Source organism: Protopterus annectens, chromosome 7.part0 (genome assembly GCF_019279795.1).
Source record: "Protopterus annectens isolate FY-2018-M chromosome 7.part0, PAN1.0, whole genome shotgun sequence".
In the NCBI taxonomy this organism is placed as follows: Eukaryota; Metazoa; Chordata; order Ceratodontiformes; family Protopteridae; genus Protopterus; species Protopterus annectens.
In genome coordinates this window covers 885574441-885590789 of record NC_056739.1, presented here as the reverse complement: position 1 = coordinate 885590789, position 16349 = coordinate 885574441, and the positions used below count along the sequence as shown (strand labels likewise).

The 16349-nt window shown below is 43.4% G+C and overlaps 1 protein-coding gene across 1 annotated transcript in view; it reads right to left on the bottom strand.

Annotated features, from left to right (window-relative positions):
- Positions 1-16349, bottom strand: part of SCAPER (S-phase cyclin A associated protein in the ER) — a gene marked incomplete in the record, with an annotated part of 4815867 nt that overhangs the window by 3946962 nt on the left and 852556 nt on the right. The window contains 1 exon segment of the mRNA XM_044077465.1: positions 12393-12493. Within this exon segment, the coding sequence (XP_043933400.1) occupies positions 12393-12493 (101 nt within the window).

The window sequence follows — 16349 nt, the reverse complement described above, 5'->3', positions numbered from 1 at the left end:
GGATTTTATGAGGGATCCCAGCTTCTTACTGAGGCAGGTAAGGAAGTTTTTTGCATCCTGGGATTTTCCTCTTTTCTGCAACAGTTTCTTCCTTCTGTTGTATAGTTTGTTTACGGCAGGGGACCACCAGATTGGCTTCTTTTTTGGAGGAGAGTGCCTTGGTTCGATTTGGGATGGCATGATTCATGCACGAGTGGATGTGCTCATACAGTGTCTTAGTACAGGATTCAGCAATCAAACTTTCAGCTCTCGTCTGCATGGGTGCCATGAAGTTGGTCACTTCGGAGTTGAGTAGCATGAAGTTGGCTTTGGAAACGTTTTTTTTTACGGAGGTTTCCTTACTGGGGGGTGGGGTGAGATGTAGACATCAAGGGTGATTAGCTTATGGTCAGACTTGACCAGTGAGGGGATGATCACTGGTGTGGATCATCTATCTCCTTTGTTGGTAATGACCAGGTCTAGAATACTGGAGCCCCTGATGGGACAATGGATTAGTTGATCCAGGGCATTGGAATTTATGAATTCCAAGAACCGTTGGGAAAAGATGTTGGTACCCGAGTAGTTTTTCCACTTAATGGCAGGGTAGTTGAAATCACCCAGTATTAGGGTGTTTGGTTGTATCTTAATATTTTCCAGTATGTTTACAAAGGTGTAGTGAGAATCTTGGGGCATGGTGAGGGATCTGTAGAAAGCTACAATTTGGATTGCAGTATTACCTAGTGTTAGTTGCACCTGGAGAATTTTAGGTGCATTGTGCTGAGCAACTAGCCTGGAGGTGTGAATATCCTTGGTGAATATGGCCACTCCTCCACCTTTAGTGTTTCGGTCTTGGCTTGGTGGCCGAAATGTGTGGTAAGCCTTGAACCAGGTCTCAGTTACTGCACATATATCGATGTTCTCCATTTTTAGAAGTGCCTCGAGAGAGTGCATTTTGAGATTTAGACTTTTAGCATCGAGTAGCATCACCTTCAGATTTTGCATGCTTCATTGAATTAGGTATACCTAAACCTCTCAACTCTCTCTGATTTTTGGATCAAAATGTTGCTCTCCCCCTAATAATCCCTCTGCAAAATGGCAAATTTGGAAGAAAATGTGGAGGGCTGCAATTAATAAATAACTGTAATGATCAGAGTTATAGATTACTTTTAATTTCAGAAATGCATGTAGATTCTCTTATTTTGTCAGCTGCTCAAGTTAACACTACTAATATTACAAAAGTGTCCCTTCTTTGACAGGTTCCCAGCTGTTTTGTGTGGCTATTTTATATTTTTGCATCACATTTTTGGTCCGTTTTTCATAAAATTGTGGTTTTCTGGCAAATCATTAAAGATTGAAGTTAAAAAATAATGACAGACATTTGAGTTTCAGATTTCATACCCTCAAGAAAATTCATAGTAATGCAAGACCTACTATTCTATTATCTTTTTAAGTTCATAAGAGCAATATTTAAAAATGTTCCTTATTTTTGGGCCTTTGTCCCATATTTCTTGCTCTGAGGCTGAGAGGTATGACAAATGTGTCAGGGCCATCACAGTCAGCCAGAGACATTCAAATGGTGAAATACTTGTTGCACCCCACTCCCCCACGTAGTGACTCTGGATGTGTCCAGGCAAGGAGCAGTTATGCAGTGTAAGTGTGCAGAGTATCCCCCCATCCAAGGTAGACACAAGTACTACAGTGGCTTTTCATCTGTCCTTGACTTTGCAGAATGTTCTGGTTTTCTCTCATATTTTTATATTGTTGATTTATGCTTCTTATTCAGAAAGAACATGTTACTGCAGTGCCTGTTGCTCTGTGTTTAGGTAGCAATGCTTTAATGACCATCAGGAAAGCTTGTCTGAGACTAAGATGCAACTAAGCTTTAATAAGCATACTGTTAAAGAAGTACCAACATTGAAAGCCTTTTTGTTGCTGCCATGCAGAGAATATTTACATAACTAGATAGCATATAAGCTTTAGGTATTGAAATGCATATGACAGTACTTGTAATAAAGGACAGGATTACAGTATTTTCAGAAGTTCATTACATTTACTGAAGACTTGTAGTCATCTTTGCAGGCTTCCCCATGAAACAAGTAGATAGTTGTCGGGCAGCAGGTCTTATTTGGATAAGAAACATTTTTACAACTGGGGGTATTCACGCAGATTTCTACGTTCAGCACGATACTTGGGTACTTTTATAAAGCTGAATATAAATTATAATTAGAACTGCAGTGCAAGGAGAAGTGGTTGGAGTGGAGTTCTGCTTGTTTTTTTATACTTGATTTTGACTGGCATTTAAAAAATAATTTAGTCTTTCATGCCACAAAACCTTTTTGTTTCCATCTAGATATGAAGTAACCTGTCATGATATAGCTAATGCATTGAACTATTTTTTTTCTTCTACAATTCATTTTGTCTTGCTTGGACTCTCATAATGACGGTTTGGCACCTAGGAGAGCATATTTAATTAATGTCCCAGTTTTTGCTGTTTTTTAACATAACTCCACCCCTTTCTAGTTGACCACATCACTTCCATTTAGCTCTCTCCTGCAGCCCCCCTTTGATTTGAAGTCACCAGCCACCACTGCTGTTACAGACATCTTTTGGCCACACTTTGGGCATTTCTTAAACCCAGACTTGGGGTGTTTATCTTGGTCAGCCATAATAATAAAGGAAAAATTACTGTCACCACAGAAAAACTCAACAGTAATATTCACACAAGCCTAAATAAAGCAGGCTAAATCATACACACACAAGAATATATAATGTAAATGCAGCTGACTGAAAAAGTCTAAGCACACAAGAATTCTAGCATGCTATGCAATAAAATAAGATAGCTGCTGAGGAATGAACGGCGAGATTAAACAACTTCACATCATGCATTTATCTGTATGTGTGAAGTGGGTGTCAGGAGTGTGACTGCATTGTTGGACCATCTGTGATAGTGGCATCAGTGTTGGCTTGTTAGCATATATTAATGTAGTGTAGGTATTCATTTCTTTCCTGTGTTTGTTGGGTATTATCACAGGTTATCTTGAGAGTGGAAGTCTGCACTCTTACCACCAAATGTCAGAGTATCGTCAGACTCCAATGATGATGGTGGCCAAACAAAGGCACAGTTGGGGGTGCAGAGGTTGAATCTGACAGAGGTTGACATTCAGACATCCCCTGTATTGCCATCAGACACAAGACAGTAGGCCTATGCATACCTACTCCAGTGAGCTCCAAGATATTGGGCAGGTGGAGGGTGAGACACTTGATCAGGGTAGTGTGGTTCATAGGTAGGTACTAGGCTATTGGCTCTAGGGGCTATATAAGCCTAGCCAAATGGTACCCTGGCTTTCGCCACACAAGAAAATTATTTTCCTGTGCCCCTGTCGAGCAGAGCCACAGAAGTGATCCCTGGGGTGAATTTCCTATCTCCCATCCAATCATCAAGAGTTTTCCTGAAGAGTGCTAATGAGGAGCTTTGTTTTATAGATAGGTAGTTTGTTCCAGAGTATGGGAAGTCTCTGGGATAGGAATCTATCCCCTCCAGCATCTTCTGTTTATTGTGGTGACAAACTTTAGGTCCCTGGAGAGTGTAGCTCAGAGGGACTGGGATTTCTTTAAGTGGAGCATGTCCAACAGCTCTGGGTTTGACAGCTTTGTAAGTTAGGCAGAGATTGCCTCTGAGTAGCCAATATGCGACGGAGTAAAGCTGGAGTTTTTTGAGACGGTCTGCGTAGGGCATCTGTTGAGGCCGGTAATCCTCTTTGTGAGGTACTTCTGTGGCCTTTCCAGTTGTTGTAGATGTCTTTTGAGGTACACACCAAAAGGGGCAGTGTACTCTATTAATGGGTCTAATGAGTGATGACTGGAGGGGAACAATGACCTCATTTTTTCTGGATGAGAAACCTTTTGTGATGAGTTGTGCCACGTAGAAGGATTTCCTGACTACTGTGGCAATGTGATTATCAAAGGAGAGACTACTGTCCACCTGTGTCCCAAGGTCTCTTATCACACTTTCGGTGTTAAGTAGACTACCGCCTATGTGGTAGTTCATGGGTACAGAGTTTTTACCAAAAGGGATGACAATGCACTTTTTGGCATTGAGCTTGAGGCCATGGCTTTGACACCAGGCATCTGTCTCAGTGAGGCCCTTTTGTAAGATGTCCACATCGTTACAAGTTTTGATTATGGCTCCTAGTTTGCAGTCATCTGCGAACTTTGTTAACCAAAGACCTTCTGTGTTAGCCTGTACTTCAGAGAAGTAGATACCAAACAGGAGAGGACCCAGGACTGAACCCTGTGGTACTCCACTTGTCACTGGTCTGAAGTTGGATCTAGAGCCTGCTACTTTCACAGTGTGGGTTCTGTCAATGAGCCAGTTGGCAACCCATCTTGTGACATAGGGATTTCTACCTAGTTTAGTGAATTTACCTATAATTTCAGAGTGGGGGATGGTGTTGAAAGCCTTGGCGAGATCTAGATAAGCTGTGTGAACCACCTTACCCTCATCTACGGTTTTGGTGACTGCTTCAAAGAAGTCTATCAGGTTTAGGACACATGATCTGCCTTTTATAAACCCGAACTGGATAGGGTCCAGAGTTTGAAGCTTACCAATGTCATTGTTTATAAATTCCATGATGATGCGTTCCATAGCCTTGCAGACCAGGCTTGTCAGGCTAATGGGGCGGTAGTTCCCATGGTCCGTGGTGGCTCCCCCTTAATGGAGTGGGATAATCGTTGCTGTGTGCCATTCAGTGGGCACAAAGCCTGAGGTGAGGCTATGACTGAACATGGTACTTAGGTGGGGTGCCAGTTCGTTCTGTAGTTTGTGTGGAACACAGCCTGGGATGTTGTCAGGTCCCATGGATGCTGTGTTCTTGGCTTTGGAGAGTGTTTTTTTTCCCTGTGCAGCTGTGATTACAGGAACTTTGCATTCTTCCAGTATACAGATGAGCCCTTTAGGGGGTGAGACAGCGGTAAAGTTAGCACTGAACCTATCTGCCAGGATGTTGGCAATATCACTTGATTCTGTATATTTAGTGCCATTGTGCTGTAACTCAGAGCAGATCTGAGTGCTGCCACTGAGATTCTTGACATAGCTACAGAATGCTTTGTGGTTGTCTTTAGAATCAGTGACGATTTTGTTTTCGTAACTAGCTTTGGAGGATTTTATGAGGGATCTCAGCTTCTTACTGAGGCTGACCAGGGAGTTCCTCCAATCATGGGATTTTACTATTTTTTTGCAACAGTTTCTTTCTTCTGTTGTAGAGTTTGTTTATGACAGGGGACCACCAAACTGGCTTCCTTTTTTTGGAGGATAGCATCTTGGTTCTGTTAGGGATTGCTCGATCCATGAACTCATGCAAGTGCTTATAAAGTACATTTGTACAAGATTCAGCAGATATACTTCTATTGTACATCAGCATGGGTGTCGTGAAGTTTGCCACTTCTGTCTTAATAAGCGTGAAGTTGGCTTTGGAGAAATTTTTTACGGTGGTTTCCCTAATTGGGGGGGTGGGGATGGAATGTGGATATCTAGGGTGATTAGCTTGTGGTCGGATCTGACCAATGAGGAATTGACCTCTGGTGTGGAACACCAGTTGCCCACGTTGGTAATGACCAGGTCTAAGATATTGCTGCCCCTGGTGGGTGTGTGGATAAGTTGATCCAAGACATTGGAATTTATGAATTCCAGAAAACACTGAGCACAAGAGTTGTTACAGTAGTAGTTTTCCCAGTTAATAGTGGGGTAGTTGAAATAGCCCATTATTAGGGTGTTAGGTTGTACCCTGATATTTTCCAGTGTATCAAGAAATGAGAAGTGGGAATCCTGGGGCATGGTGGGGGATCTGTAGCAAGCTACAATTTGGATTGTGGTCTTGCACAGAGTTAGTTGCACTTGGATAATCTCGGATACTTCTAGAATTGAGTACAGCATTACCCCCAGATTTTGCTTGCTTGTATCTGTTACGGTGGTGAATTTGTCATTTGAACTTTGCCTAAAAAAGGCCATATAAGGGTGGCAAGAGCCTTAGCCAGTATCCGGAATCCCAAGGGTGACAGGTGCAGGCCATCTCTGGCAAAGCATCGTGGTTGGTCAATCATGTCATCCCAGGCAGACAGATACTGGATCCCCTTAGAATGACACCAGAAGCTTAGCCAATTGTTGAAGTCAATCATTTTGTCCTTGTACTGTGGTATCATTTTGGGTGATGGCGGAATGCTACTCAAGGCTAGGGTCATACCTGCCTGGGCTACAAGATCAGACAGCTCCTCATTGTCTCTTTTGATGTAGTCCAGGGAGGTACGTCTCAGGTCATTCCCACCAATATGGACAATGACAGTGTCATATGTGTACTTGTTGTGGAGTGACTTGAGTGCATGTATTATGTGGCTTTGCCAGTTTATTGCAGCGTCAGTGCCTGTTGATGCTGGCTGTAGACAAAAGTGTGGGTGAGGTGCCACACAGGAGGGTTGTTAGGGGGTGCTCGGAGAAGGCCTGCAGTCCAACCTCCAGCTGATCCTGGTGTGTCATTCCATGCCACTGGAAGTATGTTTAGGGCCATCATGGAGGCATGTTCCAAAAGGGTCTCTGAGGACATGCTTAGGGTAGTAGACGTGGAACAAGCTTACATGTGTGACTGCCTCCACTGTGTTGCCAATTCAGTGGATCAGATGAATGATACATTGGAACAGGCATTGCCTGTGATGGAACATCTGCTGGGAAGGGGACAGCATCCATGTGGACATAGGTTAGCCACATCACCTGATGTTAGCCATTGTGGCTGTACCTGATCACACTCCTGTAGTAGCATTACTTCCACTACTCCATCAGTGGTTGAGGTGTCCACACCCAGACATGGTAGGCCATGGGTTTGTGGTCATTGGCACACTTGCGAGGAGAGCTTATCCAGCAGACGTCAGTCACATTCAAGTAGCAGCAGTGCATTGGAATGTGGGGCATGGACATGCCAGTGCAACTCCTGGTAAAGTCAGTTCTCGCAGTCTGGGATGACGACAAAGATGAACTGTCACCTCTATCATCCACAGCTCTCACCTGTCCAATATACCAAGACATAGAGCTAGCACAGAGCTTGGCTGGGTTTTTGCAGACACAAACACGTTTCACCTTGAGTGCTGACACAGTTACATGGGTCAGTCATGAGGCTTATAGCTCATTCTCTCTCAGATGCTGTTTGCTACTTTATCCAAATGTCTGCCTGTCTTTCTTACTCATATGCACTCACTACCTTTTGTGTTAACTTAGGTATCCTGCCCCCCCCCCAAAACAACACCTTGTGAAAATGACAACTGTGCTGTATCACTGATTTTTCTACATTTTTGATTCAGAGATATACAAGTCTTTTGTCTGATGCCTGGGGTGTATGGCTGGCTGAGTGATTAGAACAGCTGTGTTTATGATGCTGTTTTGCAATTTGTACTGCTTTCTTACACATTTTTATAATGTGTACATCCCTCTTATACAAACAAAGCTGGAGCACATCAATGCAATGGCCCAAAAATGAGGCATTTTGAAATATTTTGGTCTTAAAACTGAAAGTTCATAGAATAACAGGTTTTGCATTGCCATATGAATTTTCTGAGGGACATGAAGTCAGAAACTGAAATGTGTGTCATTATTTTTTAACTTCAATCTTTAATTATTTGCCAATACAAAACCATGAGGACAAACTGTGGACATTCTGTGAAAATCTGTGCATTTGAGAGGTATAAATGTGAATCTTTGACACATGAGGCCTATTAGTTGATACAGAACACATGCACTGACAAGTCAGTGCTGTAACATATTGATATCATTGCTGTAAAAAACACCCACCTTATACTTACTTACATTAGCAAGTAACAGTATTCAAGGATATGCCATTCATTTGTGTTCTTAGACATTTATTTTTCTATTCCAGGTTCAACACTTACCTTGCAAGTCCAGCAGTTGTAAGAGTTTTAATATGGGGCTGACTCTGTCTGATGCTAGCAGTACACAGACATTACATGGGTAAGTAAAGGTTGTGAGCATTGCCTCACATCAATGCTAGTATATGTATGCGTGTAGGATGAAGGTTTTAGCCCTTTAGGTGGTGAGCATGTGTGCTGTCCACTGCCCCTTGGCCAGAGGGCATACTGTGCATGCCTATGTCTGCCTAAACCCACAGCAGCAATGGGTTCCCCCTATGACTTCTCACCTGCTTGTGGCTGTGGTGACCTTGTCAGTAGTGGTGGGATGTGTGGCTTTCCCCTTGGTGTTCCTGCTGAAGCTGTTTTCTCAGAATAATATTGTGAGGCACAGCACAGATGGTGAAAATTTCACCACACGTACAGGGATTGTACTGCAGGGCTTCACCAGAAGTATCTAGGTACCGTAACTGTGACTTCAGTATCCCTAACACATACACACTATGATATTTCTTGTTTGAGCGTTTGCCTCACTATAGCATTTTTCAGTTTGTGTGCATGTATTTCAGATGGGCTTCATCAGCCACTGTTCAACCGCATAACCTGCATCCCCAGTAAATGACCTTGTGGGATATCCCCCCTAGAAAACATCTGAGACAGCTGAGAGTTGTGCAAGATATTTGAGTTGTGGCAACTGTCTGCATTGACAGCACACACATTCAGGATGATTTCCTTAGCAATACACACAACCTGGCAGTTAATGGAATGGAAGCCCTTTCTACTTATGTACAGCCTTCCCTGTTTACGGGGTGGTGCTCTGATTTAGACATGTGTACAGTCTATAGCACCAAAGACTTCAGGGTAGTATGCTACAAGATGCAACTCCTGCACAGTTGTGGCTATGTCCTCAGGTATATAGGGAAAATATATGCAGTCATTGGCATGTTGTATCACAGAATTTAGGAACGGATGTAGGATCCTGGATGCTGATGCCTGTGACACCCACAGCATGTCCTCTGTTGGTATTTGGATGGTTCCAGTATCTAATATTCTAAGTGCTACACATACATTAGTCTCCACTGGTATTGGTTCCCCTCAGTTTGCCCTTGCTTTCAGTTTAGGGTGACTGAGGTTGCAGAGTTCCTTTACTGAGTCTTTACACACCCTGTAGCGCTTTATAATTTCCACTTCATTCAGACCATGAAAAGTTAAATGGGGTGCAAACACCCTTCTCTTTCTTGGTCATGGTCTATTAGCAGTAGCAGCAGCATACAGTTGGACCTGTTGCACACACACATGAATAAGAGCAACAGCAGCCCCTAACATAGTTTCCGTGGCTGTATTCCAATAGGTTTTGGAATCTGCAGGCAAGACCTGCACTTAGTCTACATGATTGCTCATAGCTTGTTGAATAGCTCCTTCATCTTGGTTTGGCTGATTAGCATACAATACAGCTGCTTATGTTATAATTAGCATTCTACGATGTTTACCATGTTTGTGTGGCTCTACATAGTGTATAGAACTGCTTACTGAATACAAAATGTTGTGCTTTTAGGCTTTATTGAATCAGCACCTCAGTCTTTACCTCACCAGAAAACTTTTGAATATGTATTCAGGAATATCTCCTCAAAACAGTAGCAGTAGTAGCCCAAGACAAACTTCCTGTGTAACTATAGACACACTTCTTAGCATGTTTAGATACTTGAGACAAGTTAGAAATAGTAAGATTCAGACAGTATATACAGTCTGAAGGAAGTGTGGCAGGACAATCCCACAAGCTGTCAATTTCTAACAGAATACACTAGAAGAAGGAAATTATCTTATGAAATCTAATACCTTATATTTTTGTCTGCAGGGGAAGGGTTGGTATTAAGTGTTTTGCCTTTTTTAAGGACTGAAAGCTGAGAGTCAAAGTTACTACAGGCAACATTTAACACATCCTCCAAGGTTGGCATAATGGGAGGAATGGGTGTAGCATGAGGTAAATCTATTTGCAGCATTTCATAGTATCTTCTCAGTTTAGGGGGAGCTAGCCACTTGTTCCCACAAAAATTCTTCATCCTGGAACTCATCTTAGAGAAATAAAACTCTTGTAATGGAATTAGAGAGGACAGACTTTCTTCTGAATCAATGTCTTGGACTTGAGAATCAGACAAAGAAAAAGCCCTGTTTTATCAATGTCAGAATCCTCTGACATCTTCTTCAGGATTATATTGACCTAATCTTTCTTTTGGTATGTATTTCTGCTCTTCAGGATAAAAAACCTGAAACAAACTCCTGGCTAAGATAAAAAAATCATCCTTATGAACAGTCAAAACATATTTGTATAAGCAATGTCTAATCTTTTGTTTTGTTTTTTTTTCCATAGGGGCATCCTTGGAAGGAGCCTGAGATTTTCTCATCTGTAGGAGTTGTTCTTTATGCACTTAATAAAACTGAGATGGCAATTCATCCCAGGCAAGTGGTTTCTTTCCACAGCCCATCTGAGAAGAACCTTCCATAGAAACTTCCAGAACCAAAGAAGATGGTTCTTCCATGCTCGAATTGGACACTAACAGCCACAGAGGATTTTCAGGTGGTAGAAGGAACAAAACCAGAGGAATCCAAAGAAACTAGTGAGTGGTCTGAGGAACATCAAATGGCCCCTGAAGAGGCACTCACTAGCAACTGAGGCACTGTCTGAACTTGCAGTATAGGCAATAAGCAATGGCTCCTTTTCGACAGCTTTTTTTGTTTTTGTGTACAGAGGGAAAAGGAACAGCAGGAGCAGGACTGGTGTAAGAATCCATGCTGTAGCTGAGGAAGAAGCCCGACTTCCAGTAAGCGCTGATGGGAAGAGTTGGTTGGAAAGTAAGATGTCAGACAAGTACTCACAAGCAATACACACAAACACTTCCTCACACAGGCCCTCAAAAGTAAAAGCGCAAGCAGTACACAAAAATTCTTTGCGAACTCTAAATCCCTTTCACAGAAAGGGCATGAAGGAAAAAAAACAAGAAATGAAGGTAAGTTGTCAAGTATACACAAGCACCAAACAAAAAATACAGTTCTAGTCCTGAAATACACTTCTCGAGGCTTAAAAATCACACTTTCAAGCAGACTGTTTCAAGTAGTAAAATAATGAAGGCAAGTTGCCATGCAATGTACACAAAAACAGTGTGATGTACATAAAAGAGTAACCATCTGAAATGCTGGGACCTGCCAGAGCAAGTCCCGAAACACAGAGACAGAATGGCAGAAAAAAAGACTTGCATATACAGAGTCTGATATAACCATTTCTTGGAATGTTCCTTTTTCTCCAAGATATAGCGATCCACCCCACCCCAAAAAACTTTTTTTCTGCTTTTTTTCAAGCTGAAGCTTCAACCAAGTTGCTTCCTCTACTTCAAGTTTCAAAGAGTTGTGTGAAAAATGTAGAAGAAGCAACTAACGTGCAAGTATTACATGGTCAGTTGATGAACTGGCATCAGCAGATGGAGATATTGTTGTAGATGACATCATGTTAAAGGCTGACAAACTTGACCTCTGTGGAACAGACGCCTTCAGACTATCACAAGATTAATGTGGTTACTAAGGCCTCATGCTCCTTGCCTGCTCAAAATGTTCATAACCAATTTATTTTCCATTTTTAGGCCATTCATACTACCAAACCCATGTACCCAAGATGCTTCTACCCAAGACTGTGGGATGGCATCCCCTGTTCTAATGCTAACAAATTTTTGTGCTGTAGGAAGGTATGTAGGGGTATTTAATCACAACAGACATTTCTTATGTAAGCTAAAATCAGCCACTTAATGCAAAGCCCAAGGCAGACAAGACAGTGTAGGTGAAAGTCCTTCACTGGAATATGTTAGTCACAATCACACTTGTTGATGACATTTCCCAAAGATGCTACTGGCCTCAGAAAGATCTCCAACTGACGTCTGATCAGGCAATCACAATATGATGTAGCTTTGGTACACTAAAGAAAATTCTCAATTTGGGCACTTCCTGCAGAACTAAACACTGTCAAGCACTGTACACAGAATTGAAGCCAGTACTGGTACCTCTCCCCTTTATAACATTCATCTTGTTTATTTATTCCTGTGGCCTATGACTAAGGCTCTGCGCAAAGATGTCCAAAAGTTTTGGAAGTCAGGCTGGATGATAAGGTATCTTGTATGCAGCATCATCCTATATATGATTAATCAAACTGCAGTACTGACATTAGCTCTGTGTTAGAGAACCTTTCAGCTTGAGGTGACTAATCAAACAATTCCATTTAGTTTATGAATGTGGCTATTTACTGTACAGCTGTGTAGTGGTCTACATAAAATTACTTACTGTAGTCTCAGTTTGATTTTTTAATGGCATGTTAATGTCCTAACATCACAAACAGAAAAACATTACCCAGTATTCTTAAGAGTATTGCAAGAACAGAAAGGTCATGAATTTTGAACTATTTTCTCATCTGTACGAGTTGCTCTTTATGTACTTAATAAAATATGTCACCATTATGCCCAAATTACCTGTTCTGTGCATCTGTTTTCTCCAATTTTTCTTGCAGCTCTATCCAGTCTATTAGTGCTTTGAAATCTCGAACATAGTTGTCTAGCATCATCAGCACCTCCTGTAAAGAAGGAAAAAAAGAAGTTATGTACTCACCATAACGTTCCATCTGAGTAGTTGTACTTAATTTGTCTTCAACCTGTGGGATACGAATCTGTATCTGATCCAAGCCGGGAACTATTACTAGCATCAGCTCCGAGCTCCAGACTCCTCCCCTTAACCCATAATACACCTCCAATGCCTTCCATCCCTAGAACGAGTTTGCTGAACTTATACTAATAACCCGACCTGATAATATACTTGTGACCTATACTGCAGCCCATAAGCTGATCATGCGCCAAGGTCTGGGGGAAGGGGGGAGGGACGGTTGAAGACAAATGAAGTACAACTACTAAGGTGGAACGTTATGGTGAGTACATAACTTCTTTATCTTAAGTAGTTTACTTTATTTGGTCTTTAACCTGTGGGACAGAATTCCCAGCTACTAAAAATCCTGGGAGGCCCTCATGGAAGAATATTCCAAAGCAATGTGGGACCAAAGGATGTTCTCCTTCTGGAAGTCAAATCCAATTTGTAATGAGAAATAAATGTATGAGATGAGGACCAAGTAGCTGCAGAGCAAATGTCATCCAAAGACACTCTAGACCAGAAAGACGCAGACGTAGCCATGGACCTAGTGGAATGAGCTTTTACCTGACCTGGAAGAGACATGCCTCTGTTCTTAGAGACCTGCAGGATGCATGAAGAAATCCATCTAGCTATAGTGACCTTGGAGATGGGTTTCCCCAAAAAGGGTTTGTAGAAAGAGACAAACAATTGATCAGATTTATGGAAATGTTTTGTTCTGTGTAAATAGAATCGTAACTGTATGAACATCCAACATGTGTAGTTTGTATTCCATCATGTTCGTAAAATTGGGAAAGAACACAGGCAAATTTATCATCTGATTGATATTGACTGGTGATGTCACCTTAGGAAGAAAGGATCGATTGGTTCGAAGGGAAACTCTGTCCTTATGAAAAATCATGTACACAAGTTTGATGGACAAGGCCTGTAATTCTGAAACTCTTCTAGCAGAGGTAATAGCCACCAGAAAAGCTGTTTTCCATGATAAAAAATTTAGATCTGCAGTTGCGACAGGCTCGAAAGGCGGAGCGACCAGAGCTTGGAGAACCATAGTAAGGTCCCACGGGGGAACAGGATCCTTAACCGGGGGGGCATAGCAAAAAGGTCCCTTTGATAAAAGCGTTACACAGTCCTGAAGATGCTAAGGATGCAGAATTCACGCCCACATGAAAATGGGAAAAGGCAGCCAACTGAATTTGACAGTAGAAGAACTAGCCCCGTGCTGGAAAATATCAGCTAGAAAATCAAGAACAGCGGAAACAAGAGCCGTGAAAGGGTCTAAACCCCTCTGAGAGGTCCAAAAAGAAAAACGTTTCCACTTGCTGTGATAAACCTTTCTGGTCAAAGACTTCTGAGCAGCTACCAAAATAGATCTAATTGAGGATAGCCTGGGAGTCCTAGCAATTATGGGAACTGGAGCAGCCAAGCCGTGAGCTTCAGGCTGTCCAGACTTGGATGAGGCACCCCCAAAGGGTGTGAAATCAAATCCTGAATGGGATCTAGGATCCAAGGTGGAGCCAGAAGGTGAGACCAAAGGAAGGGAAACCATACCTGGCGAGACCAGAATGGGGCAATGAGGATCACCTTGCTCCCCAGTTGACAAGCTTTCTGTAGAAACCTCAAAATGAGAGGTACTGGCGGGTAAGCATACAGACGACCGGGAGGCCAAGCGTGAACTAGAGCGTCTGTGGGGGACTCCCCCAGCAGGGGGTTTAGAGCGAAAATCTTGCCGCACTTCACGTTGGAAGGAGATGCAAAGAGATCGCAGCAAGGTTGACCCCACTCGCTGAAGATCTGTTCCGCTACTGACAGATTCAGAGACCACTCGTAAGGCATCAGAATGGTCCAACTTAGCCTATCCGCTATGCTGTTGGACCGTCCCAGAATGTGCATTGCAATGAGAAAGCGACCAGTGGAGATCGCCGATTCCCACACTCTCATGTCCTCGCGACAAAGGGGGTAAAGATCTGGTCCCTCCCTGTTTGTTGATATACCAGACTCCTGACATGTTTTCTGACTGAATGGCAATTGTCCCCAGAGGAAGAAAGGCACGAAGGGCCTGCAATGCTAGGAGGACTGCCCTCATCTCTAGGACACTGATATGCAAGCTGGTCTCTATGGGGGACCACAGGCCTTGGACTGTCCTGATCGAACAATGACCCCCCCCACCCAAGCTGGGAGGCATCCGTAGTCACTGTGGTTTAGGCCGGGGCTGGAACAAAGGGTCATCTCTCCAAAATGTCCGGACAGCTCATCCACCATACGAGGGATGACTGACACATTCGACTTAGCTGGATAGGGTAAGTCAATGGCAGTTCCAACAGGGATCATTGAACCGCTAGAGTCCACTGAAGAATCTGCAAGTGTAGCCTAGCACACGGAAGAAGAGTTATGGTCACCGCCATCGATCCTAGGGCCCTCAACACGTATTCCACTGTTGGGAGGTCAAAACAGTAGATCAGGGAGACATGCATCCTGAAGTTTTGAACATTCTCCGAGGTCAGGAATATTTTGCACTGAAGAGTATCTATCCTGGCACCAATGTAGTCTATCACCTGTACAGGATCTAGGAGAGATTTGGATGTGTTGATTGTGATACCCAAACTCAGGGCAAGTGTCAAAAAATAATCCCTGGTTTGGGAAAGTAGATACCTGGTGGCAGCAGTGAGGAGCCAATTGTCTAGGTATGGATAGACCTGAATACCCGGAAGCCTCAGGTGAACCGCTACAACCATTAGTTTGGTAAACACCCTGGGGGCTGTGATGAGACCAAAGGGTAGGGCTCGGAATTGATAATGATTGACTCCTAGCTGGAAGCGGAGGAACCTCCTGGAGCTTCTGTGAATTTTTATGTGATAGTAAGCATCTTGGAGGTCTAATGACCACATTCAGTCACTCTCTTGCAACTTCGGCATGATGGACTGTGGCATGGCCATCCGGAACTTCTCTTTGGCAACAGATAGGTTCAGGGTAGAGAGGTCCAGAATGGGCCTCAAGTCCCCCATTTTCTTTGGCACTAAAAAAGAACCTGGAGTAGAAGCCCAATTCAGACTGATCTGGGGGGACAGTTAAGATGGCTTGTTTTATTAGCAGCTTGGAAATTTCCTGTGCTCTAAGGAGCGGTGGTGCAGCGGTTAGCGTTGTCACCTCACAGCAAAAGGTTCTCCCATTCGATTCTCGGCTGGAGCGCCTTCTGTGTGGAGTCTGCATGTCCTCCCTGTGGTCGAGTGACGTTAAAGACATGCAGGTACGTGTGAGTGTGAATGGCCGTGCCTTTGTTGAAGGTTGGGTGTCGGGCTGGCAACTTGGCACCTTAAAAATCCACTGCCAATCATGAGCGGACCGGAGTTCCGCTGTGGCGACCCGAGAGAAGCCGAAAGACTTTTTTGGACTTTTCTGTGCTGCTGCCTCCCTTTGCATGGGTGGAACATCCGAGAGGTGTCTGGGAGATATGGGGGAACCCACGAAGGGGATAGAATATCCTCTGGATATGATTTGAAGCACCCAGCGGTCCATTGTTATGGACTCCCATGCTGCTGGGTGCAAGGACAATCGTCCCCCAACTGCCTCCAGAGTAGAGCAGTTGGGCAACCCCTCAGGGTTGCTGCCCAGGTCTGTCCGAGAACGGGTCTCGAGACCCGAAGTTCTGCGGACCCTTCTGCCTCTGGGCCGGCATCCATTCTGTCCCCCTCTACTTCTGGGGAAGAAGAGCCCAGAGTGTCCTCGGAATACTGAGACTTATTTAACCACATCATCTTTTGCCCTCTCTGGTTCAGAGAAAAAGGACCTTT